The sequence below is a fragment of the Solea senegalensis genome, linkage group LG10, assembly GCF_019176455.1.
Source record: "Solea senegalensis isolate Sse05_10M linkage group LG10, IFAPA_SoseM_1, whole genome shotgun sequence".
In the NCBI taxonomy this organism is placed as follows: Eukaryota; Metazoa; Chordata; class Actinopteri; order Pleuronectiformes; family Soleidae; genus Solea; species Solea senegalensis.
Window position 1 is genome coordinate 24,927,613 of NC_058030.1, and position 24,572 is coordinate 24,952,184.

General features: G+C 43.3%; 2 protein-coding genes across 2 annotated transcripts; one reads left to right on the forward strand and one right to left on the reverse strand.

Moving 5' to 3' along the window:
* Positions 1-5,289: 5,289 nt before the first annotated feature.
* On the reverse strand, positions 5,290-9,161 carry chtf8 (CTF8, chromosome transmission fidelity factor 8 homolog (S. cerevisiae)). The gene is made up of 3 exons (XM_044036562.1): positions 8,976-9,161; positions 8,060-8,183; positions 5,290-5,624 (listed from the first exon to the last, which is right to left on the reverse strand). The coding sequence occupies exons 1-3, from the start codon at positions 8,993-8,995 to the stop codon at positions 5,370-5,372; spliced, it is 399 nt and encodes a 132-aa protein (XP_043892497.1). The 5' UTR covers positions 8,996-9,161; the 3' UTR covers positions 5,290-5,369.
* A 2,548-nt stretch (positions 9,162-11,709) lies between these two features.
* Positions 11,710-23,931, forward strand: utp4 (UTP4 small subunit processome component). Its single transcript, XM_044037023.1, has 17 exons — positions 11,710-11,801; positions 11,908-12,102; positions 13,550-13,738; positions 13,857-13,941; positions 14,039-14,128; positions 15,852-16,063; positions 16,142-16,313; positions 16,535-16,626; positions 16,733-16,829; positions 17,093-17,157; positions 21,796-21,918; positions 21,997-22,153; positions 22,479-22,585; positions 22,780-22,875; positions 23,116-23,301; positions 23,410-23,520; positions 23,713-23,931. Exons 1-17 carry the CDS (start codon positions 11,793-11,795, stop codon positions 23,827-23,829), a joined length of 2,103 nt encoding a protein of 700 aa, XP_043892958.1. The 5' UTR covers positions 11,710-11,792; the 3' UTR covers positions 23,830-23,931.
* Positions 23,932-24,572: the final 641 nt, after the last annotated feature.

Sequence of the window (24,572 nt, forward strand, 5' to 3'; positions counted from 1 at the left end):
CATAACATGATGGAAACACGGTGCAGTAGCGTACACACACTCTCACACACACAGTCACACAGACACACACACACACTCTCACACAGATACAGACGCACTCACAGACACGTACACACTCACTCACACACTGGTGTGTGTCTTTGATCATTTGACTGAGTGTGTATGTGTCTTTGATCATGTGACTGTGTCTTTGATCATGTTACTGAGTGTGTGTGTTTGTGTCTTTGATAATGTGCCTGAGTATGTGTGTGTCTTTGATCATGTGACTGTGTGTGTGTGTGATCATGTGACTGAGTGTGTCTTTGATCATGTGACTGTGTGTGTGTGTGTGTGTCTTTGTTCATGTGACTGAATGTGTGTCTTTGATCACGTGACTGTGTCTTTGATCATGTGGCTATGTGTGACTTTGAACATGTGACTGTGTCTCTGATTATGTGACTGTGTGTGTCTTTGATCATGTGACTGAGTGTGTGTCTTTGATCATGACTGAGTGTGTGTGTCTTTGATCATGTGACTGAGTGTCTGTCTCTGATCATGTGACTGTGTGTGTGTCTTTGATCATGTGACGATGGCCGTTTCTCAATATCCGTACTTGTGCGTACTCCCGTACTTGTGAAAACGTCATCAGCCTGGCAGCGACGTTTGTCAGAGGTGATCGGCGCTCACAGTGCCCGGCAGAGCAGCATTACCTCGGCCTGTCCTGATGACATCATGACGTCTCTGTCATTAGATGCTCGGTGTGATCCATAGATTTGTTGTTGACATGTTATTTTGTTTTTAATGGAAACTTTTTGACTTGAAAGTTTAAAAATGTGTATATTATTAATGTTTTATTTATTTTAACTTTGTATTTTAGATTTATATTAAAGTTGGACAGTCATTGTATCTGTATTTAAATATAATATGTAAATATTAGATATGTAGAGTAGCATATGTACACGTTATATATTAGTATATATACTGTATACTACTCACTACAATACTGTAATACATCTATTTTCCACATTGAATTATTTGTATTGTATATTTTAATAGAAATAAATTAATAAATGATTACTGACGCTATTGATCAAAAATTACATTCAATAGGAATTTTCATAGACCTAAAAAAGCATTTGACATGATCAACCATGATATTGTGATAGCTAAACTGGAGAGATATGGCATTAGAGGCATAGTACTGGAATGGATCAAGAGCTATCTTCACAACAGATCTCAATATGTTAAGATGGGCGATTGCACATCGACTTGCTTGGACATAATTTGTGGGGTCCCACAAGGGTCAGTGCTGGGTCCAAAACTGTTTATACTATACATTAATGACATATGCAAGGTATCCAATATTCTGAAATTAATACTATTTGCAGATGACACTAATATTTTCTGTTCTGGGGAAGACCTAAACCAATTAGTGGAAACAGTCAATAATGAAATGGCCAAGCTGCACGTGTGGTTTAATATTAATAAACTATCTCTAAACTTAGAGAAAACTAAATACATGCTGTATGGGAAAAAAAGCCGTAAGACTAGTATTAACATACAAGTTAATGGAGTGGACATTGAAAGGGTTAGTGAGTACAAAGTGCTGGGAGTGATTATTGATGACATGTTAAGTTGGAAGCCACACACCAAACACTTAAAAGGCAAGCTGGCCAGGAGTGTGTCCATACTTTGGAGGGCACAAAAACTATCAAACCAGAAGGCACTATACTTGTTGTACTGCGCACTAGTCTCTCCACACCTGCAATACTGTGCAGAGGTCTGGGGACACACTTACAAAATCACTACCTATCCCCTGTTTGTACTCCAAAAAATAGCCTTGAGAATCCTACATTCAACTATTCATCAAATCAAAAATACTTAAATTCTATGATTTAATAAAATACCGCTCAGTACAGATGATTTACAGAGCTACCAACAAAAACCTCCCTCACAATCTACAAACATTATTCCTGAACAGAGGGGAGGGACACAATCTAAGAGGGAACATGATGTTCAGGCAGAGAAGGGTAAGAACTACATTAAAATCTACGGTATCGATCACAGGGGTCAGACAGTGGAACAATCTGGATGAGGAGAATATTTAAAAAAAAAAATGTATTTAAAAAAATGTATTTAAAAATAAGAATAGAATAGAATAGAATAGAATAGAAAATACTTTATTAATCCCTTGCGGGAAATTCTTTCGTCACAGCGCTCCAGTGTACAAAGGTAACGAATGTTGTAACAGCAATTTTTTTGGAAATTACAAAATTACAAACTATAAGAAGAAGTAGGAGTAAACATAAGAGTAAAATTACAAAATTAAAGAATACTATTAAAATAAGAATAAATTTACAGAGTTAAACATTTCCAGAATATACTTCACAACTTGTACTTCCCCCTCCCCCCATATTAACAATATATACAGAGGAAGTATAAGCCTATTTATCATACAGAGGAATTGTACAGCTTAATGGCCACAGGCAGGAATGATTTCCTGTGGCGTTCTGTGGTGCAGCGTGGTAGAATAAGTCTCTTGCTGAATGTGCTTCTGTGGCTGGTCAGCACATCATGTAGAGGATGGAGGGAGTTGTCCAGTATGGACCTCATCCTGGACAACATCCTTCTCTCTGACACTGCTGTCAGGGAGTCAATCTCCTCTCCAACAACATGGCTGGCTTTGCGGATGAGTTTGTTAAGTCTGTTGGCGTCCCGCACCTTCAGTCTGCTGCCCCAGCACGCCACAGCGTAGAGAATGGCACTGGCCACCACAGACTCGTAAAACATCCGCAGCATTTTCCGGCAGATGTAGGTAGATGTAGGTAGATGTGGCAGTATGTAGAGATGACTATTAAACAATACAGAATAACCCAGGAGGTAAGTATGACAAAGGTCAGGGACAGAAATCTGTAGACACTGTGGGAAACGGCAGTTGAAGAAAAAAAACAAAAACAAAACGAATGTACCCAAACAACAGCTGACACTGACACAAATGTCAACACGGAGAATCAATTGATCCAAGATGGAACTTGTTGAACATGTTTGCTGAAACATGTTTTCTTTGTCAAATGTCATAAAAAAAAAAAAAGAAAAAGAAAAAATGTAATGTGTGATGATAATGGGAGCGGGACTAGATAAGCTTTTGGCTTCTCCCGTTTTCCCTTTCGGTTATGTGTATTGTGTGAACTACACTGCTGGGTGATGAGTGATCTAAATGTCATGACCGAAATAAACATACAAATAAATAAATAAATATTTAAAATGTGAAATAATAACAATATACATGCATTTCTTAAAAGTATTTTGTATGTTCATTAATCAACACTGTAGGTGGCGGTAATGAGGCTGCAGCACTTGGCGCCAGCAACCATTCAAACAGCAGAACAATACATACATGCTTACTTACTTACTAGTATTGAGAAACGGCCTGTGTGTGTCTTTGATCATGTGACTGAGTGTGTGTGTCTGTCTTTGATCATGTGACTGAGTGTGTGTGTGTGTCTTTGATCATGTGACTGAGTGTGTGTGTGTGTGTGTCTTTGATCATGTGACTGAGAGTGTGTGTCTGTCTTTGATCATGTGACTGAGTGTGTGTGTCTGTCTTTGATCATGTGACTGAGTGTGTAGAGTGAAAAGCTTCATTATGACACTGCAGTGTGTGTGAGAGAGAGTGTGTGTGTGTCTGTGTGAGAGGAGAGAGAGTGTGTGTGTGTGTGTCTGTGTGAGATAGAGACAGTGTGTCTGTGTGAGAGAGAGTGTGTGTGTGTGTCTGTGTGAGAAGGTGTGTGTGTGTGTGTCTGTGTGTGAGAGGAGAGTGTGTGTGTGTGTGTCTGTGTGAGAGTGTGTGAGAGGGAGAGAGAGTGTGTGTGTGTGTGTCTGTGTGAGAGAGAGAGTGTGTGTGTGTGTCTGTGTGAGATAGAGACAGTGTGTCTGTGTGAGAGTGTGTGTGTGTGTGTCTGTGTGAGAGAGAGTGTCTGTGTGTGTGTGTGTGTCTGTGTGTGAGAGAGTGTGTGTGTGTGTTTGTCTGTGTGAGAGAGAGTGTGTGTGAGAGGAGAGAGTGTGTGTGTGTGTCTGTGTGTGAGAGGAGAGTGTGTGTGTGTGTCTGTGTGTGAGAGGAGGTGTGTGTGTGTCTGTGTGAGAGAGAGAGTGTGTGAGAGAGGAGAGAGAGTGTGTGTGTGTCTGTGTGTGAGGAGGGAGAGTGTGTGTGTGTGTGTGTCTGTGTGAGAGGAGAGAGAGTGTGTGTGTGTGCTGTCTGAGAGGAGAGTATGTGTGTCTGTGTGGAGGAGGTGTGTGTGTGTCTGTCTGTGTGTGGGGAGACAGAGAGTGTTTGTGTGTCTGTGTGAGAGGAGAGAGTGTTTGTGTGTGTGTGAGAGAGGAGAGAGAGAGATAGAGTGTGTGTATGTGTGTGTGTGAGGAGTGTGTGGTCACTCAGTGAATTGCTCCATTATTCAGTCACCATGAGCAAAGACGGTGACTTTTTATTTCTGGTGTTTTCACCTCAACATGGGCGTCGCCTGCTGACACACACACACACACTCACGTTAGCGTCTGCTGCTTCACTGTGAATGTTTCCCTTCATTATTACATTACATGTCACTTAGCAGACGCTTTTATCCAAAGTGACTTACAATAAGTGCATTTAAACATTTGGGTACAAACAAGAGCTACAAGTAAGTGCGTGCTTCAAGTAAGACAAACTATAAAGTGCTCGTCATAAGTGCGATGTATAAGCAAGTGCTTTGTTTTTTTGTCATCTTATTCAAGGTAGAATCCAAATAAATGTGTTTTTAGTTGGCGGCAGAAGATGTGGAGGCTTTCTGCTCCGGATGTCGATGGGGAGCTCGTTCCATCATTTACGAGCTAGGACAGTGAACAGTCTTGAGTTCTGTGAATGCCTCTGCGATTGATCAGGTTTTGATCATGTCCTGATGTAGGCTGGACCGGATCCGTTTGTAGCATGGAACACAAGCACTGGAGTCTTGAAGCGGATGCGAGCAGCTACAGGAAGCCAGCGTTCTGGATGAGCTGCAGAGGTCGTATGGCACACGCAGGGAGACCAGCCAGCCATGTTCTTCAAACATAAAGTCACGTTTTTAATCTTAATCTTTAAATGGAGCCCGTATAATCTGAAGACAATCAGTCGTGATTTTTTGTTTAATTCTCCCATGGAGCTCCTGATATTGACGGACGTGACGTCTCTTTACTTACACAGCAGAAGCCCCGCCCACCTTTACTGCGACAGAAAGATGCTTTTATTCTGTGCAAACTTTTATTGATGAACTTAAAGTAAATGTTTCCACTCAGGTCAAAGGTCAACAGTTTTAATCAACATAAAGGGGCAGTACAACAAGTCTGTGTGACCTCAGTGACCTTTGACCCCGACAGGTCTACACCTTCTTCGGGACGTTGGTGATGATGGGTTTGGGGCGGGTCTTAAAGATGAGCTTCCGTTTGACGAGTGCGGTCACGGTGTAAGACTTGGAGGTGGGGCCTCCCCGCTCCGTTTCCATGGAGATCTGCGCGTCGTCCTCTCCGGGGACGTTGCTGTCACGGGTGCTCTTGGTGAGGACAGCGAAGTGTTTCTCCAGTTTGACCTGCTTCCCGTACAGAATGTGATGTCCTACGATAAGCACTGGCACGCCCTGGTGGAGATAGGGGGAACAACAGGTCAGTGGAGGGAGGACACGCGTGCGCGCACGCACACACACGTTATTATTATTATCATCATCATTGTTATTATTATTATATTATCATCCTTATTATTTTGTTATTATTATTGTTATTATTATTATTATCATCATCATTACTAGTATTATTATTATTATTATTATCATTATAACTATCATCATTATTATTGTTATTATTACTATCAGCATTATTATTATTATTGTTGTTATTATTATTATGGGTCATTAAGGAGCAGAGCAGGGGGGTATTCCATCAAGCAGGCTTAAGGCAAAGCCAAGCTTAAATGGCCAATTCTGGCTAATATGAGTGAGAGTTCAGTTCCATCAAAGAGGGTGAGATTAGCCCCAACTCAGTAACCATGGAAACTATGACTCTGGCTAAGCCTCAACCATGGCTAAACCATAACTGTGGCTCAGGTTTCCGTTCCATCAATCTGAGCCTCAACCCTGTTCCACCAAGGTGGCTAAAGCGAATGCCAGCCAAGTAACCATGGTAACTTATGCTGCCAGGCAAACCTGGTGTGTAGCAGGCTAAAAGTGAAGCTTAGCACCATCTATGATCAAAGAATGTCCAATAGACAGAAACAGAGACACACAACTGTCATGGAATGATAAAATAATATGATAAACATAAAATATATAATAAAATGTATTCAAGAAATTATTTATACTCATAATTATATATTATCTATAAGTACATTAAAGAACATTATCACCAAAATAAAATATAATAAAAAATAAGACACAAATAAATACAAAATTAAACTAATTAGCAAAAAAATATAATAAAAGGAAATTTAAAGAGATCATCATTCTTTTGATGTAACAAGGGTTAGGGCCTCTGATTGATAGGAGACAGATGATTGATTTGCTGTCACCTGCATTTACTTACGTCTCCATTGAATTGCTTGATTTGCTAAAATGATTCTAGATAAATAACTTTTTTTTACAATCAATAGATCTGTCATATGATTATTTCCTATAGAATAACCAACATTGCATTTCTTCATGTAATAATCTACCATCAATTGTATGATAAATGTGATGAGTCATGTAAAATACTTTGATTAAATGTAGCCTATTATTATCAAAAATGTAGGCAAGGCCACTTTATATAGCACATTTTAGCACAAGGTGATTCAAAGTGCTTTACATAAAATAAAATGAAAATACAACAATTCAAGATATAGCATCTGGGACAAAATACAGCATGTAAAAATGACAATCAATCAATTCTATACAATTGGCCATGCAGGAAATAAATGAAAGCTATCCCATCGATTTGCATAACATTCATTACATTACATTACATTACATGTCATTTAGCAGACGCTTTTATCCAAAGCGACTTACAAAAGTGCATTTAAACATTTGGGTACATATAAGAGCTAGAAGTAAGTAAGAGCTTCAAGTAGAACAAACTATGAAGTGCTAGTCATAAGTGAAATAGCAACCAAATAAGAAAGACCTACAGAAGTGATACTTAGCTTAATTCCAGTAGTCCTATGAGATACCCAGATAGTCCAAATGCACACATTCAGTTGATAAACGTGATGAATATCACGTTCTAACATTACTACTAGGGCTGCCAAACAATAAAATATGGAGAATTTCACATAAATTGCAGTGAAACAATAATGCTATTTTAATTATGTTCATATGAATGTTACTTATTAGGGTTGTCTTTTTGTTTTTTGGGGATTTTCCTTTTAATTTTAGGGATTTGGTTGCATTAATAGGTCCACATAATTGATTAGTTTAAAACAAAAACCATCAAGAAATCAATTGGTAGATTATTGTCTACATATATTTTGTCCCTTTGATGGAGGATTTATAAAACATGATGATGCTGAAATACTTCATTTTCTTTGTCACTTACGCATTCAGCCTGTCGCCAATATTCTGCCACGCCACATCCCTCGCTTCATTGATTGCCGCGGTAATTGCCCTTCTTTCGGATTTTGTGGCTGTAATCCTCATATACCTCCATGAGGAGGGTTTGCTTTTGCAGATGCAGAACATCTCGGCACGCTCGTTTCCCTTGCTTTTCGGCATTTTTCACAGTTTCCGTGCTCGACTAGATTGGGCTTCTTATTTTCCCTGTGGGCGTGCACAAGTCGAGGCTTAACAGTTGAGGCTTGACTAAGCATCAGGTGGAGCCAGCTGATTTCACTTGATGGAACGGCTTGGAGCTAGATTGGGAGGTGGAGCTTAGTCAAGCTTCAAGCTTACACCTAAGTCTGGCAATTCTTAGCTACGTTGATGGAATACCCCCCTGCTGCTGTTCTTTTACACTTGTGTGTGTGTGTGTGTGTGTGTGTTGAGTCTAAAGCTGTGGCTGTGCTTGTTGTAGACGTGGAGCAGAGGATCAGAGTGTGGTTGTCCCTCACCTCTTTGGTGTAGAGCAGGTCTCCCATCACGTTCCCAGCCAGACCAGAGTCGTGTCGGGACACCATCTCACCCTGCAGCTCCACCAACAGCCATTCAGGAGGACTGCAGCCGTCCACGCTGCCCCTGCAGGACCACACACACACACACACACACATGGAATCAAATGTTATTAACACTTTCACACAAGACAATGCAACTCCAAGTGCTTCACAGGATAAAACATGCATGTCCAGAATGAAAGCGTTGTCTCTGTTGTGATTTCACTGTCTTGAATGACTTAACTCTACATTCTATTTTAACTTGATAGTCTAATTGTAAATATCTTTCTATATTGTACTTTCTTGGAAATAAATGTTTATTATTTATTATCTTTATCTTTCCCGTCTTTGCTGCTGTGACAATGCAACTTTCCCCACTGCGGGTCTAATAAAGGACTATCTTATATTATCTTACTTTAGAAAGTTAATATAACACTTGTGCGTCCTCACGCTGCTTTGGAAAAGGAAAGAGACATAAAATTGCTACATTTGTGAATGGGGATTTGCACAAATGTCTATGTTGGACTGCTGGACTGACAGTACAAAGTACCTCTAGCTTCAGTGAGTTTTATGTGTGTCGTCACTGTTAAGTCACTGTTGTGACGTAAGAACGTTCGTGTTCCGTGTGTGCGTCCTCACACTGCTCAGGAAACGAAAAGACACGTAAAATGTGTGAATGGGGTTTTGGTTTGGACATCTTTGTCGTGACTTTTCCAAACAGTGCTGCAGAAGAAGACAGAATGACTAAATTGACGATAATATAAACGTCCGCTTTTCTCCTTATGAAAAAACGTCAGTTTAAATCAAATTAAATTAAAATGAACATTTAAAGAAAGGAAGACTTTTGTTTTCCGCTCAAACCGCTCGTGTCTCTTACCTTATAACTATTTGAACCATCGTCCTGTCGGAGAGTTACGGCAGCTGAACACTATTTACGGTATTAACCGCAGCGACATTAAGGTCAACGCTAAATTCTTCTGTCACGAACACGAAGAAGAAGAAATAGCAAAACAACAACAAAAGCTCGAACTTCACTGACATTTCCCGCCAGCTGAAACACTGCGGTGACGTATTTCCGCATCCGCCTTTGCGTTTCCTGTCGCGGCCAAAATAATGTTTTAATCACTGTACAGAGAATACAAATGATATGTAAAATAAATATGAGTTTATGTACAGTTTTATGCACAGATATAAATGTAATTTATGTTTTTAAATGAGAATTTAGAAATCATAATTAATGCTGTTCAAATTTAGCTCACACACTAATAAAGCTCATACTTTTTCTGTAGACTTTTGAACATTTTCAATAAATACATGTATAAATAAAAGAATAAAAGAATACACAAATACATTTATTTATCAATGTGATTTTTAATGTTCGATTTTATTAATTAATTTATTATTTTATTTATTTATTCATTCTCTTATTATTATGTCATTTATCGTCCTCCACAGTTCATCGCAGGGCGACCAATAAAAACTAGACAACAAAGAAAGAAAGAAGAAAAGTGAGAGAAACACTCACAAAATAAACTTAGGTCCTATAATTAAACTTGAGAAAAGAGCAATTACAATCATAAATAAAGTTGGATTTCTGGAATCCACTCATCAGTTTTCATAGGATCTTTTATGTTCAAATATTTAGACACTGAATTTTCATTAGAGATCATTTCTTGTGTGGTGAATGAAACTCTTCCTGTCTGCATTCAAACAGACGGCTCCATCGACGCTCTGCAGTTTGCCTGGCGTCCAAATAGATCCACTGAGGATGCTACCACCCTCACTCATGTTGACAGTAGGATTATTAAACGTCAACTAAATTTCAAGTCAACCAAAAACATCTCGTCAGGTTTGAAGTACCTCACCAAGGGGGTGATAGGAGGGGGGGAAATATGCACGACTGCTGTTCATTGACTATAGTTTAGAAGAAGGCAGAATGACTAAATTGACGATAATATAAACGTTCGCTTTTCTTCCTATGAAAAAATGTAAGTTTAAATCAAATTAAATTAAAATGAACATTTAAAGAAAGGAAGACGCTTGTTTTCCACTCAAACTGCTCGTGTTTCTTACCTTATAACTATTTGAACCATCGTCCTGTCGGAAACTTATGACAGCGGAACACTATTTACGGTAATAACCGCAGCGACATTAACGTCAAAGACACAAAGGTCACCACTAAATTCTTGTGTCAGGAAGAAGAAGAAAAAGCAAAACAACAACAAAAGCTTGAACTTCACTGACGTTTCCCGCCAGCTGCAAAACTGCTGTGACGTATTTCTACATTGGGTTTCCACTCAACTTTCAACACCGTGATTCCAGCTCAGACTGATCGACAAAATGAGGGATCTGGGTCTGAACACCCAGCTGTGCAGATGAGTGCTGGACTTTCTAACAGACAGACCACAAGTCGTCAGGGTGACACCATCACCCTCAGCACTGGTCTACCACAGGGCTGTGTCTTGAGCCCCCTGCTGTGAACCCTGTACACCCATGACCGCGTGGCCACTCAAAGCTCCAACTGCATTGTCAAGTTTGCTGACGACACAGTATAGTGCTGGGTCTCATCTCCAACAGCGACGAGAGGTGGAGATCCAGGATAACTGCCTCCGGCTGAACAGAGATGGTAGTGGATTACAGGAAGCACCAGCACTCCCAGCTCCTTGGAGTTCATCTCTATGATGAGCTCACCTGGTCCATCCTCAATCACACCCAGGTCAAAAAGGCGTGACAACGTCTATACCACCTGAGACAGCTGAGGAGGTTCAGGGTCTCCACCAAGATCCTGAAAACTTTCTATACAGCAGCTGTCGAAAGCATTCTGAAATCTGAAATCTCAACCAGGCCAACCAGGCAATTTACAGCGTGTAACTGCCTCACTGCACACTGCACTTTAAATATCACTGTCACTTTTTCAACATCATTTATCATGACACCGCCTATTACCATTTATTGTTCTTTTTTGTGTATATACTTATATATTTATATTTATTCTGTTACTTACAATATCTAACTTAAGTTCAGTCTCGGAGTGACTCAGAACAGTTCACTGTGTGTTACTGTGTAACATATACAAGTGACAAATAAAAATCCTTAAATTAAGAGAAGGAATTTATAATTTAGGGTTATTTATGGATGGTTATTTATGTTTGAAAAGATCAAATATTGAATACATATGTTTGTCACTTTTGGGGGTAAAGTTCAGGCTCAATGATGAGATGAAAGGGTGTAAAACTCTTTTTGGGTTCAGAAAAAGTTTGAAATGTAAAATAATAAGAGCTTACAATGCAAAGTGAAGTCTAGTTTTATAATTTAAGTGCATTGTTTTATGTATTTTCTCTACATTTTTGATTTTCTTGGATTTTTTTCCTGGTGTTGGACAGCATAGGCCAAAATAAGCCACGTGTTATTGGCATAATTGTGTTAAATGATTTCACTTTGTTTACTTTTTTATATGAATGTAACCGAAATAAAGATATTTATTCATTCATTCATTTAAAAAAGAAGAACAGTTTCCTGTTTTCAAATAAAACGTCTCCGGCACTGCGACACCCTCCACCACCAGTAGGTGGTAGTAATTCACCGACAAACGTTGTCATTACAGACCAAAGAAGAAGTACTTCCGGGTCAGAAGTCACCAACGTGGCTCGTGCGGTGTTTTCGTTGCTCGTCGATTAAACCGCGACATAAACGCATGTCCTCGGTGAGAAACAACCGGTGAATCACGTGTTTCATATTTTAATGTCGAAACGCTTAAACTGAACGAAGCGTTCACTCGTGTTTGTTCCGTGGGATCTGGGTTCGGTTAGCGGGTCCAGTTCACACGTGTTTTCACAGGCACAAACATGGGGGAGTTTAAGGTTCACCGGGTCCGGTTCTTCGAGTTCATGCCCAGCGCGATCAGAACCATGGCGTTTAACAGCCGAACCGATCGGCTGGCTCTGGCCCGGGCCGACGGAACCGTGGAGATCTTTAACTTCGCAGACAATTACTTCCAGGAGAAGGTGAGTTCAACCTGGTTCGCGTGGCTTAGTTTTCTCTTCTAGGTTTTCAAGGATCCTTCGTACCTAATCTAACGTATGCCGGTGTACAGATGCGTCTTTGCTGTGATTTAAAAGGGTCGTGTAACATCCGTGTGCCCACGCACTGATTTAGAAAAGTAAATAAACATTAAATTGTGAATTCTGGAAGAGTGGTTTTGCAACAGTGCGTGGACACGCTTCTTCCACACGGCACAGATAACACACTGGCTTTTTTACGCCGTAATGAAGAGTCGTCTTTGTTGTGGCTTTAGAATGTTAGTGTAACATCCGTGTGTCCTCGCACTGCTTTAGAAAGGGAGATGAGCATAAAATTGCTCCATTTGTCAATAGAGCGCGCTACACCACGTGACCAGCATGCAATGCATTCTGGAGGGTAAAGTCAAAATGCCGGTAGTCCGGCAGTTGTTTTTTTTTTTACTTTTACTATTGACGCACACAAACACGAAAAAGGACAACATTTGCATATAATGGGTAAAATCATTACATGTACATAAAGGTGAAAAGCGTGACATAAAAAGATAATATGGTGATTAAGATATACATATTTAAGTCAGTCAATGTTTACATTGTAAAATGACGGCTTCAGAACAACACTTGGACACGAGCCGAGCCTTTAGGGGGCCCTAAGCAGAATTTAACTTGGGGGCCCCTTCTCCAACCATGCAGAATCACCAGTGCTTGACGATTATTGACACGTCACACTATAATGTTACATTATCAATTGTATTAGTCCAGACAGATTAAGAACTACTCTTCCCCTGGCACAGATGCATAAGGACCTCCCTATTTGTTCAAGTGTGGGTGCATACAGGAAGGGGGGGTCTGGGGCTCATCCCCAACAGTTGATGTTGTGCTGATATCAACGTAGTATAGTATATAGTATATTTTCAGAAATCATGCGCTATGATATTGCACAGATGCACAAGATGCGAAGAAAATAGATCTCAGTCTTGGATTCATGGTGGAGATGAAGAAAATGACTCTGTGTGTTGTCAGGACAGCATGAAACCTAATGAATTGAAGAGAAACTTGGAGACCATTCACCCGAGTTACGTCGGTAAGCCACCAGTTTTTCAAGAGGAAACGTAAATACAGAATTGCGCGTTCCAAGAAACCACACATGTGGCACGTGTGTACCACATGTAAAACAGAGTCACAGCAGTTACACGCAGCCGTGCAGTGATGACTCCGCCCACGTTGAGTAGGTACTTTTGTGTCGTGGCGAGGCGAATAGAGCCGGTGGAAATGCACCATAAAAAGATGAAACATCTGTTTACACACTGTTGCAGACAATACATATAATCACATGTAACCACTCAGTTTCTCACTGGAGTTTCCTACAAACACAGTCATGTAATTGTTAGGGATCCTTGATGTGCTGATTGATTTGTTGATTGGTGTTGCCCAGGTGATACCGGGGCGGGACGGCAGGACGGTGGAGGCTCTGTGTTGGGTCGGCCAGCGTCTCTTCAGTGCTGGTTTGAATGGAGAGATCACAGAGTATGACCTGGAGAACCTGAGGCCAAGGTACACAGTGGAGGCCTATGGCGGACCAGTGTGGACCATCAGCAGCAACAGCCAGGGAACTGTGCTCGCGGTCAGTCACAACAGCCTTTGTGCTCGTGTATCCACAAAGTGACTTTTTGAGGTTGTTGACTCACTGTGTCTCTCTCTCTCTCTCTGTCTGTGTGTCTGTGTGTGTGTGTGTGTGGTAGGCTGGTTGTGAAGATGGGACAGTGAAGATGTTTGAAATCCTGGAGGAGAGGATTCAGTTTGAGAGAAACCTGGACAGACAAAAGAGTGAGAGCATAAATAAACAGACTGGGTGTTTGTCTGCTGCACTACTTCTCTGTGTGATCGTATTTATACGTGTGTGTGTGTGTGTGATCTCCTCCAGGTCGGGTCCTCTCTCTGTCCTGGCATCCGTCTGGTAAACTGATCGCCGCAGGGATGATGGACATGATCAGAATCTTTGATGCTGAGACAGGTGAGCATGTAGTTGCGCCCTGTCGTCACGTGGACGTCTCTTTGACGCCACTCCTAGATGTCTTTGACATGATTAAAACAGCATGAATTCTGAGATTAAAGTCAGAATTCTGTGGGAAAAGGTCAGAATTAAGAGATTAAAGTCACAATTGTGATTTTTTTTTTTCTCAGAAGCACACTCAGTTGTATTTATTTTCCTTTTCTTTACACATGGCCGTAATACTCTTCCGTACCCTCTGATGTCGTGTATCATATCACAATGAGATATTTATTCAAAATCATTCAGCCCTATCACTCATTCTCCCACAACAAACCCCAGAGAGAAAATGAGTGATTTTAACATCACACATACAGGAGTTGTTGATCCACTGCTGTCTCCATCACAAAGTTCTAATGTCTTATTTTGCAAAGTTCGGCTTTTTGAAAATTTCCCCCATTAAAATAGTTCCCTGGTGTCCTAATGAACATGTCAGTGACATGCTTTGGTCAAAATACCATAAGGAAGAAGCATCATAGCAGTTCAATAACCCTGCTAAACCCGCCCCTTTCAGAACGCTCGGTTTTCGTGCATGGTCCCTTTATATGCAAATGAGACACAGGCAAACACACACCCACTTCTTCCAGGGGGTTTCTGATTTGTCCTCTTTACAGCGCTTTACAGCTCTATTCGTCTCCCCCTCCCTCCACTAGTTCTCTGACAATATCAACATGGCAGCGTGCGCAGAAAACAGCGAGAGTGCCGTCACAGGAAGAGACGTCCTACATAAGGATCGAGCCGAACAGTGCCGAACTGTAAATCAGCGGCGCGCAGCGAGTTGAATAAACTGCATGTTGCTGTATCAGACTGGAGACTGTGCTCCGGAGACCTCAACCCCGCTGATCGCCACCGCTGACCAGCTCCGGTGCTCCGGGCAGTTTAGGCAGATCGCCGCTTGCCGCTGGCGATCAGTGGTGACACAGAGAGTGCAGCACCGTTGCACAGAGAGTGCAGCACCGCTGATCGTCAGCGACGAGCTGCATAAACAGCTGCTTTATGTGATTGTATCAGACTGAGTCTGTGCTCCGGTCATGGAGGACGTACTGAACAAATATTTTTAATTAGGACGTGTCAGAATGGTCAGTTATGAGCTCTGTGTGATCTTTTCTTAACAATTTGTGTGTTTGTACGTCGGTGAAATACGTCCCCTGACTAAATACGGCGACCGCTGGCCGCAGTCTGATGCGAAGTGGTGCGAACACACAAACACATGTTATCCGGCACATTAGCTTCATATATAAAATCCTCTGTAAAACACTGTGCAGCAACCAACAGCACACTTGTCCCTCGCCTGCACTCTCGCAGGGACAAGGTGGAGCTAAGGTGGAGCTCGCGAAGTAAACTTACTGGTGGGGCGGTAACATTCGCGGTGAAATGCGCACACTGCCGTCATAAGCGCAGGGAATTCAACATCGAGCGTTTTATCGCCTATACTTACACTAAGGGGGACCACGAAAACATGACTGAGTATTCTTTTTCCACACTTTGGCGACTGGTAGGGCCTCCAGAGTCCCAAATATAAGTATTGAAATGGTTAAAAAGTATCAAAGTATCCATTGTTTGCATAAGAAATGTAAGCGGCATCAGTAGAAATGTGACGATGTTTCACTAAACACAAAAGACGGCAGGGACTGTGTTCTGCACTCGTTCTTTGGGATTTGACGTGTGACGTACTGTACGGCCTCAGGTCACTCCACACACAGGCTGCTGGTGGAGCGAGGCCTCGGGACGTCCAAGGTCACAGAGGTGGTCGTCTGGAGCCTCGTCTTCCTCTCGGACCACACCATCATCAGCGGCGACTCTGCTGGCAAAGTCCAGATCTGGGACGGATTCACGGGAACGCTGGTCAAAACTCACCTGGTCACCAAGTGGGACGTCCTGGCTCTTAGTGTTTCACAGGTGACCGTGGTTCTGTCCGTCTGCCTGTCTGTCCTGATACCAGACTGACTGACGGTAAATGTTGTGACTGTCTGTCAGGATGAGAGCAGTGTCGTCGCCGGGACGTCAGAGGGAACCGTCGTCCAGTTTCAGTTCATCTCGTCCACCGTGGGACAGCAGGACAAGACCTGGGTCAGAACTAGGACGTTCAAAAATCACTCTCATGATGTGAGAGCACTCACACACACAGACACTGCTGTGGTGTCAGGAGGTCAGTGTTACACACACACTCGCACATGATGGCGATGTTTGTGGTGTCAGTGTTACACACACACACACACAATGACGGTGTTTGTGGTGTCAGTGTTACACACACACACACACACGATGACGGCGTTTGTGGTGTCAGTGTTACACACACACACAATGACTGTGATTGTGGTGTCAGTGTAACACACACACACATAATGAGGGTGTTTGTGGTGTGGTCAGGTATGGACACACAGCTGGTGGTGCGACCTCTGCTGGACAAAGTGGAGAAGAACACTCAGGAGTCTGCGCTGCGTAAAATCACTTTTCCTCACGTGAGTTTGTTAAAAACGTTTGAATGAAAGTTTCTTTGTGATAGCCATCAGAAGTGTTTTTGTCCTTCAATCATGATGTCAATAAAGTTGTGTTTGTTCTCTGCAGAGGAGTCTGGTTCACTGTGCTAAGAAGACTGGACTGTTGCTTTTCCACTTCACTGAACATTTAGAGCTGTGGAGGTTAGGAGAGAGTGACGGACATGGTGAGGGAGAGAGGACACACACACACACACACACACGTTGGACATTCATGACTTGGGGGGACATTGCATTGACTTACTGGAGACTTACTCTAACCGTAACCACAATTACTACTGGCCTAATCCTAACCTCAACCTAACCTTAAAACATATCTTCACCTTAAAATTTAGTCATGTACGTTGTGGGGACTTGATTTTTGTCCCCACAAGGAAGACAAGTCCCCACAATGTGACAATGTGAAAATATGGCGTCTCTGTGTTCACAGGTAAACCAGGAGACAGTTTACCTGTGAAGAGGAAACCAGAGAAACTCATCCATCTGAAGAGAAAGGTGAGTGTTTTTCTTCCCTCCGCTGCCCCTCAGTGGCCACAATCTGTCACTGCAGCCTCCTGTCTCTCTCCCTGTTGAAGGCATGTTTTTCCTCAGGTATTGATCTGTGAGTTGTCACGATACCAAAATGAGTAACCACAGTACTACACTAGTACAATGTAGAAGTGCGTACTGGCACTTTAACACCACACTGTTAACTGATAATGGTTTTAAAGAGTCACTCGGATTATTTTATTTCAGACGGACTAAGTCTGATTATAGTTCCCTGCAGTAGTGGTGGGACGTGGGAAAGGTTCAGATCAAACAGCTTTGCTTGCAGTACACTCTCAGTGTCACTAGAGACATGCCCAGGTCTATGAGATATCGGGAGATAGAAGTGGTGGAACTGCAAAACCGAGCAGACTCCACAGGAGACCGAGAACATATTGAAGTTCTCAAACTCAAACGCTCAGCTCTGTCCGACCTGCTGGGTTTTCATGCCCATGGTGCTCTGGTTCGGTCACACTTCCAGAACGCCGCTGAGATGGATGCTCCTTCCCATTTTTTCTTTGGGCTGGAGCGGAAGAGCGGACAGAAAAGACTCATGCACTCGCTGAGGTCTGACAGTGGACTACTACTGCAGGAGGACGCAGACATTCGGCAGTGTGCTGTGGGTTTTTATCACAACCTTTACACAGCAGGGCTTCGGGAGGAACCAGAGGTGGCGCTGTCATTCTTCGAAGGGCTGCCGCAAGTGACCGAGGACCTCAAAGGGGCTCTCGAGGCACAACTTTCCGCCCAGGAGCCACAGGAGGCGCTACAGACTGTGCAGAGCAGAAAAGCTCCCGGCATAGACAGTCTCCCTGCGGAGTTTTATAGAGCCTTCTGGACGGTCATGAGGGAGGATCTTCTGTGTGTCCTGCATGACCGTCTGAGCAAGGGACAGCTGCCTCTGAGCTGCAGGAGGGCTGTCCTCACCCTCCTCCCAAAAAAGGAGACCTGCAGGAGCTTAAGAACTGGCTCTAAGGCGCTCTCTAAGGCGCTGGCCATGAGACTCAGGAAGGTGATGGACCAGGTCATCCATGTGGACCAAACCTACTGTGTGCCCAGCAGGTTGATATCTGACAACATTATTCTGATTCGGGACATTTTGGACCTCTTTGGTTCATTAGGCTCAAAGTTTGGTCTGATTTCTCTAGATCAAGAACAGGCTTTTTTTTGACACATTACATGTGGCAGATGCTGCAGGCTTTTGGCTTCAGCTCAGGTTTTATAGCTAAGATAATTTATCCTTTTCTACAGAAGGCTCCAGTCTGTCTGGTCTGTCCTTTCCTGGCTGTGAGGACTGTTTTAAACTGTCTGATCATCAATGCTGATGACGTCATTCTGTCTGTGAGGACTCAGAATGACATCGATAGTCTCACCCAAACTGCCACTGACTTCAGAAAACTCTCTTCTGTGAGAATTAACAGGGAGAAAAGTGAAGCTGTGGTGGTGGGGGAGGGGCTAGAGAAAAAGCTGGTTCTACCGGGGGCTTACTGTGGAGAAGGAGAGGACATAAATATCTTGTGGCACATTTCCACCCGCTCTACTCGTCTCGCTACGGCACAGTTTAAGTAGCGTTTCCACTAGCCTAGTACCTGGTAACAGGTACTATTTTTACCCGTTCAGACGAGGTTCCACGCGTGCAGGTACTATGCGATGATTGGTCAGATTTCTGGCCGCTGAGTCCCGTCACAGGAAGAGACCTCCCACACAGAAATCAAGCCAAACAGCGCCGAACTGTAGTCAACTGAAGTCACCACATAAAACAAGTCACCATAGTTTCACTCAGCAGTGCAGTGATGACTCCGCCCATGTTAAGTAGGTACTTTTTTGTAGTGGAGATGCAACCTAATCGTGCCGTGTCGTGGCGAGGCGAGTAGAGCCAGTGGAAATGCGCCATTGGCGTCCATCTTGGAGATGCAGCCTCTACCTCCCAGAACTGGGACCTTTTTATTGAACAGGTTGAAGGTCGTCTTAAGAGGTGGAGATGGATTTTACCCAAGATGTCCTTCAGAGGTCGAGTCCTCGTTATTAATAATCTTGTGTCCCCCATGCTGTGGCACTGGCTGATGTGTCTGGACCCGCCGGAGAAGCTGCTGTCTAGTGTGCAGTCCGCTCTAGTGAACTTCTTCTGGGACTGTCTGCGCTGGGTCCCCCAGAGCGTCCTCTTTCTCCCCAAAGAGGAGGGGGGCCACGGACTCGTACACCTGGCCAACAGGAGGGCAGCGTTCAGACTCCAGCACATCCAGCGCTTTCTAACTGGACCCTCGGACTTGGTCTAGAGGACGGTGGCTCGTGCCATACTGGAGCAGTGTGGTGGACCGGGTCTGGCAGACTCCTGGATAATTTCGAGAAAAGGCTTTTGACAGATTTTGTTTTTGACACATTACATGTGGCAGATGCTGCAGGCTTTTGGCTTCAGCTCAGGTTTTATAGCTAAGATAATTTAGCCTTTTCTACAGAAGGCTCAGTCCTGTTTTCGTGGTCCCCCTTAGTGTAAGTATAGGCGATAAAACACTCGATGTTGAATTCCCTGCGCTTATGACGGCAGCATGCGCATTTCACCGCGAATGTTACCGCCCCACCAGTAAGTTTATTTCGCGAGCTCCACCTTAGCTCCACCTTGTCCCTGCGAGAGTGCAGGCAAGGGAGGAAGAGCAGTATAATGTCAACGCAGAGGACAAGTGTGCTGTTGGTGGCTGCACAGTGGAGCACAGTGTTTTACAGAGGATTTTATATATGAAGCTAATGTGCCGGATAAAGTCAGCAAACGTGTGTTCGTATGTTTGCACCACTTTGCATCAGACTGCGGCCAGCAGTCACCGTATTTATTCAGGGGACGTATTTCACCGACGTACAAACACACACATTGTTAAGAAAAGGTCACATAGAGCTCATAACTGACCATTCTGACACGTCCTAATTAAACATATTTGTTCAGTACGTCCTCCATGACCGGAGCACAGACTCAGTCTGATACAATCACATAAAGCAGCTGTTTATGCAGCTCGCCACTGACGATCAGCGGTGGCGATCAGCGGTGCTGCACTCTCTGTGAAAATCAGTTAGGGGCATAGGGACAGCGGTGGCGAGGTCTCCGGAGCACAGTCACCGGTCTGATACAGTAACATACAGTGGCAGTTTATTCAGCTCGCCGCGCTCCGCTGGCGATCAGCAGTTCTGTTCCTAAGTGTTTTTAACTGATTTACAGTTGGACACTGTTCGGCTCGATCCTTATGTAGGACGTCTCTTCCTGTGACGGCACTCTCGCTGTTTTCTGGGCACGCTGCCATTTTGATATTGTCAGAACTAGTGGAGGGAGGGGGAGAGGAATGGAGCTGTAAAGAGGACAAATCAGAAACCCCCTGGAAGAAGTGGATGTGTGTTTGCCTGTGTGTCATTTGCATATAAAGGGACCATGCACGAAAACCGAGCGTTCTGAAAGGGGCGGGTTTAGCAGGGTTATTGAACTGCTATGATGCTTCATCCTTATGGTATTTTGACCAAAGCATGTCACTGACATGTTCATTAGGACACCAGGGAACTATTTTAATGGGGGAAATAGGGTGTAATATGTCCCCTTTAACAAATAATTTGGTGGATTTTCTGCAAGTGTGGGGGGAGAAGGGAGTTTTATGTTCTGTGAAAGATGATGATTTAGTTCTCTCTCTCTCTCTCTCTCTCACACCCTCTCTCCCCCTCTCACACACACTCTCTCCCTCACACACCCCTCTCCTACACACCTCTCTCATTCTCTACACACACTCTCTCCCCTCTCACACACACTGTCCCTCCCTCTCTACACACACACTGTCCCTCTCTCTCCTCACACACACACACTGTCCCCTCTCTCACACACACCTCCTCTCTCTCCCCACACACCCCCTCTCATACTCACACACACCCCTCTCCACACACACACCTCTCTCTCTCTCTCTCTCTCTCTCCTCTCACACACACACACGCGCTCTCTCCTACACGCAAGCTCTCTCATTCTCCCCACAGACACTCTCTCTCTCTCTCCCTCCACACACACCCCCACACACCTCTCTCCTCTCACACACACCGTCCCTCCTCTCACACACCCTCTCTCTCCTCACACACCCTCTCATACCTCACACACACTCTCCTCACACACACCTCTCATACCTCCCACACACCTCCTCACCTCACAGAACTCCCTCTCTCTCTCTCTCTCTCTCTCTCTCTCTCTCTCTCACACACACACATGCTCTCTCTCTCACACACCTCTCCCCTCACACCCTCTCCCACACACACCTCTCCCTTACCCCACACACAATACCTCCTCTCTCCCTCTCCCCTCACACACACACCTCTCTATACTCCCCTCTCTCTCTCTCTCTCTCTTCACACACTGGCCTCTCTCTCTCCTCACACACACCGTCCCTCTCCTCACACACCCCTCACTCACACACGCACTCCTCACACACTCTCACACACACACGCTCTCTCTCTCTCTCACACACTCTCACACACACACACACTCTCTCTCTGAAAGTTATGGTATATATATGGTATATAGGTATATATAAAGAGTTAAAATGAAGCTGACAAGGTCATGTGATGGTACTGATCATGTGCTGCCCCCTGCAGGGAGAGGATCACATGTGCAGTAGTGCATTGTCTCCGTGTGGAGGTTGGATGGCGTATTCCACCGTGTCCGGTGTCCGTCTGTACAGAGTCCACCACGACAACAACAACATCAGCGTCACCAAGGTCAGCTGCTCTTCCTCTGCGTCACACTGTCATCATCACGTCAACATGGGAAACTCATGTCGCTAACCCCTCCCCCAGGTGTCCAAACTACCCAGAAGCCTTTGCTCAGCCCAGCAGCTCTGCTTCTCCTCCGACTCGTCCAAACTGTTTGTGTCCAGCAGCAGATCTTCTGTTCTTGTCGTCTCTGTCAGTCAGTCGGAGTGTAAACACCTGCACACCCTCAAACCCAAGTCAGGTGAGTCTGACTCCTCCTCAGGAGCTGCTGGTCCGCTGCTGCCTCGTGTGGTCACTTTGTGTCACTGAGGTCAATCTGAACAAAGGATCACGGAAAGCTGAATTTTACAAAATAAGACGTGTGAACTTCATGATGGAGGCAACAAGTCCTCTGTGTGTGTGTGTGTGTGTGTGTGTGAGAGATGTTTAAATGACTGATTTTCGCTACGCACTTTGGTGTGGGAGAGTGAGTGTTTTACACTAAAAAGTTATTATTATTGTAACGGTTTTAAAAAGTGTCAGTAATTAACCTGTGTGTGTGTCTGTGTGTGTCTGTGTGTGTCCAGGCTGCACACAGCCAGTTCACCTGCTTTGTGTGAGTGAGGACGGGAAGTGGCTCGCCACAGCTAACACAGACTGTGAGGTTCACGTCTACAACCTCGACAAGATGAAGGTTTGTCCACACTCATCTTCATCATTTTCTTCTTCATTAAATGAATGATTCAGTGTCAGAGTTTAAATGTTTCTATTCTTTTTCTTATATCTTATACACAAAAATGAACCCACAGTCTTTGACTCGGATCAGTGCTGATTTTAAAAACGAGCTGAACGAGGCCTTTAATTACTGACAATATTGTGTGTGTTTAGCTTCACTGTACAGTTCCAGTGTACAGCTCGTGTCCCACAGCCATCGGCCTTCACCCAGTGACCAACAACCTGGTTATGGTGCACGCTGACCAGCAGGTAAATCAAACCACTTACTATAAATCTGCTGCTTCTTAAATGTGAATATTTTCTTCTTTCTGTCATTTTTCAGACTCTTAAATGTGAATATTTTCTTCTTTCTGACATTTTTCAGCTTCTTAAATGTGAATATCTTCTAGTTTTTTTGTGAAAGTTATTGTACTCTTGAAGAAAGGAGGTTTTCAATGAATTGAAATGACCATTTCGTGTGTGTGTGTGTGCGTGTGTGCGTGCGCGCAGGTGTTTGAGTTCAGTGTGCAGCATCACTCTTACACAGACTGGAGTCGGACTCTGCAAAGACGAGGACTTCACTCTCTGTGGACAGAGAGAGACACGCCGGTCACACATGTGATCTTTGACCCCAGACACCCGTCTCACATCATTCTGCACGATGCTTTCATGTTCTGCATCATCGACCAGAGTCTGGTACGTGGGCACCGCTCATGTGTTCATACTGAAGAGTCTCTGACGTGACTCAGCAACCGTTGGCTTTGTTTGATAAGTGTGTGTGTGTGTGTGTGTGTGTGTCTGCAGCCACTCCCTGAAGCTAAGACAATGTTCTACAACCAGATGATGCTGAGGAGCCTCCCTGAGTCTGAGAGGAGGAGCCACAGTCACGCTTTCAAGATCTGCAAGAACTTCCAGGTACTGAAGCCAAAACGAGACACTCAACGAAAGACTTGAGTCTAGGATATCTTTGTCACATGTTCACGTCTTTAACTCACTGTGAGAAGGACTTTTCCAAACTTATAGTTTCATGTTTCTCTCCCTTTAACTTTTTACTTTTTTTTGCTCCTATTATGCAATGATTAACATCTGTACTCTATCTACCCACAGCACCTCCTGTGTGTGAGTTTAATGGAGGACCATTCTCTGGTTGTGGTGGAGCGCCCCCTGCTGGACATCATGTCTCAGCTGCCTGCACCTGTGCGGCAGAAGAAGTTTGCCACATAAAGTTCAGCCTGAACCTCCACAGTCGCCCAGTTCACCCTGAATGAAAGTGTGCAAACTTTGTAAAAAACAGTTTTTATAAAGTAATAAATACATTTTACTGTTTGTCTTTGTTTGACTCTGACCACCAGTTAAAAACATAACTTTACATGCATTTACTGTTAGTCTTTGACCACCAGTTAAAAACGTAACTTTACATGCATTTACTGTTAGTCTTTGACTGACAACCTGTCGTATCTCATAATTATGACATGGTATCTTATAAGTATTACGTCATATCTCATTATAATGACTTAGTATTTCATAATTATGACTTTGTATCATGATTATGATGTATCTCATAATTATGACATGGTATCTCATAATTATGACATGGTATCTCATAATTAGGACGTATCTCATAATTATGTCTGCATTTCATAATTATGACTTAGTATGATTATGACGTATCTCATAATTATGACGTATCTCACAATGACGTAGTATCTCATAATTATGACTTAGTATTTCATAATTATGACTTAGTATTTCATAATTATGACTTAGTATCATGATTATGACGTAGTATCTCATAATTATGACTTAGTATCATGATTATGACGTAGCATCTCATAATTATGACTTTGTATTTCATAATCATGTCTCAGTATCTCATAATTTTGACTTAGTATTTCATAATAATGACTTAGTATTTCATAATTATGACGTAGTATCTCATAAGAATGACTTAGTTTCTCATGAGAATG

Coding starts and splice junctions, on each gene's coding strand:
- chtf8 (XM_044036562.1), bottom strand. CDS start 8,995: ATGGTTCAAATAGTTATAAG. Junction 8,184..8,975: donor ATGGTTCAAATAGTTATAAG/GTAAGAGACACG, acceptor GTGGTCCTGCAG/GGGCAGCGTGGACGGCTGCA. Junction 5,625..8,059: donor ACCTGCTCTACACCAAAGAG/GTGAGGGACAAC, acceptor TATCTCCACCAG/GGCGTGCCAGTGCTTATCGT.
- utp4 (XM_044037023.1), top strand. Junction 21,919..21,996: donor ACAACATCAGCGTCACCAAG/GTCAGCTGCTCT, acceptor CCCCTCCCCCAG/GTGTCCAAACTACCCAGAAG. Junction 22,154..22,478: donor CACCCTCAAACCCAAGTCAG/GTGAGTCTGACT, acceptor GTGTGTGTCCAG/GCTGCACACAGCCAGTTCAC.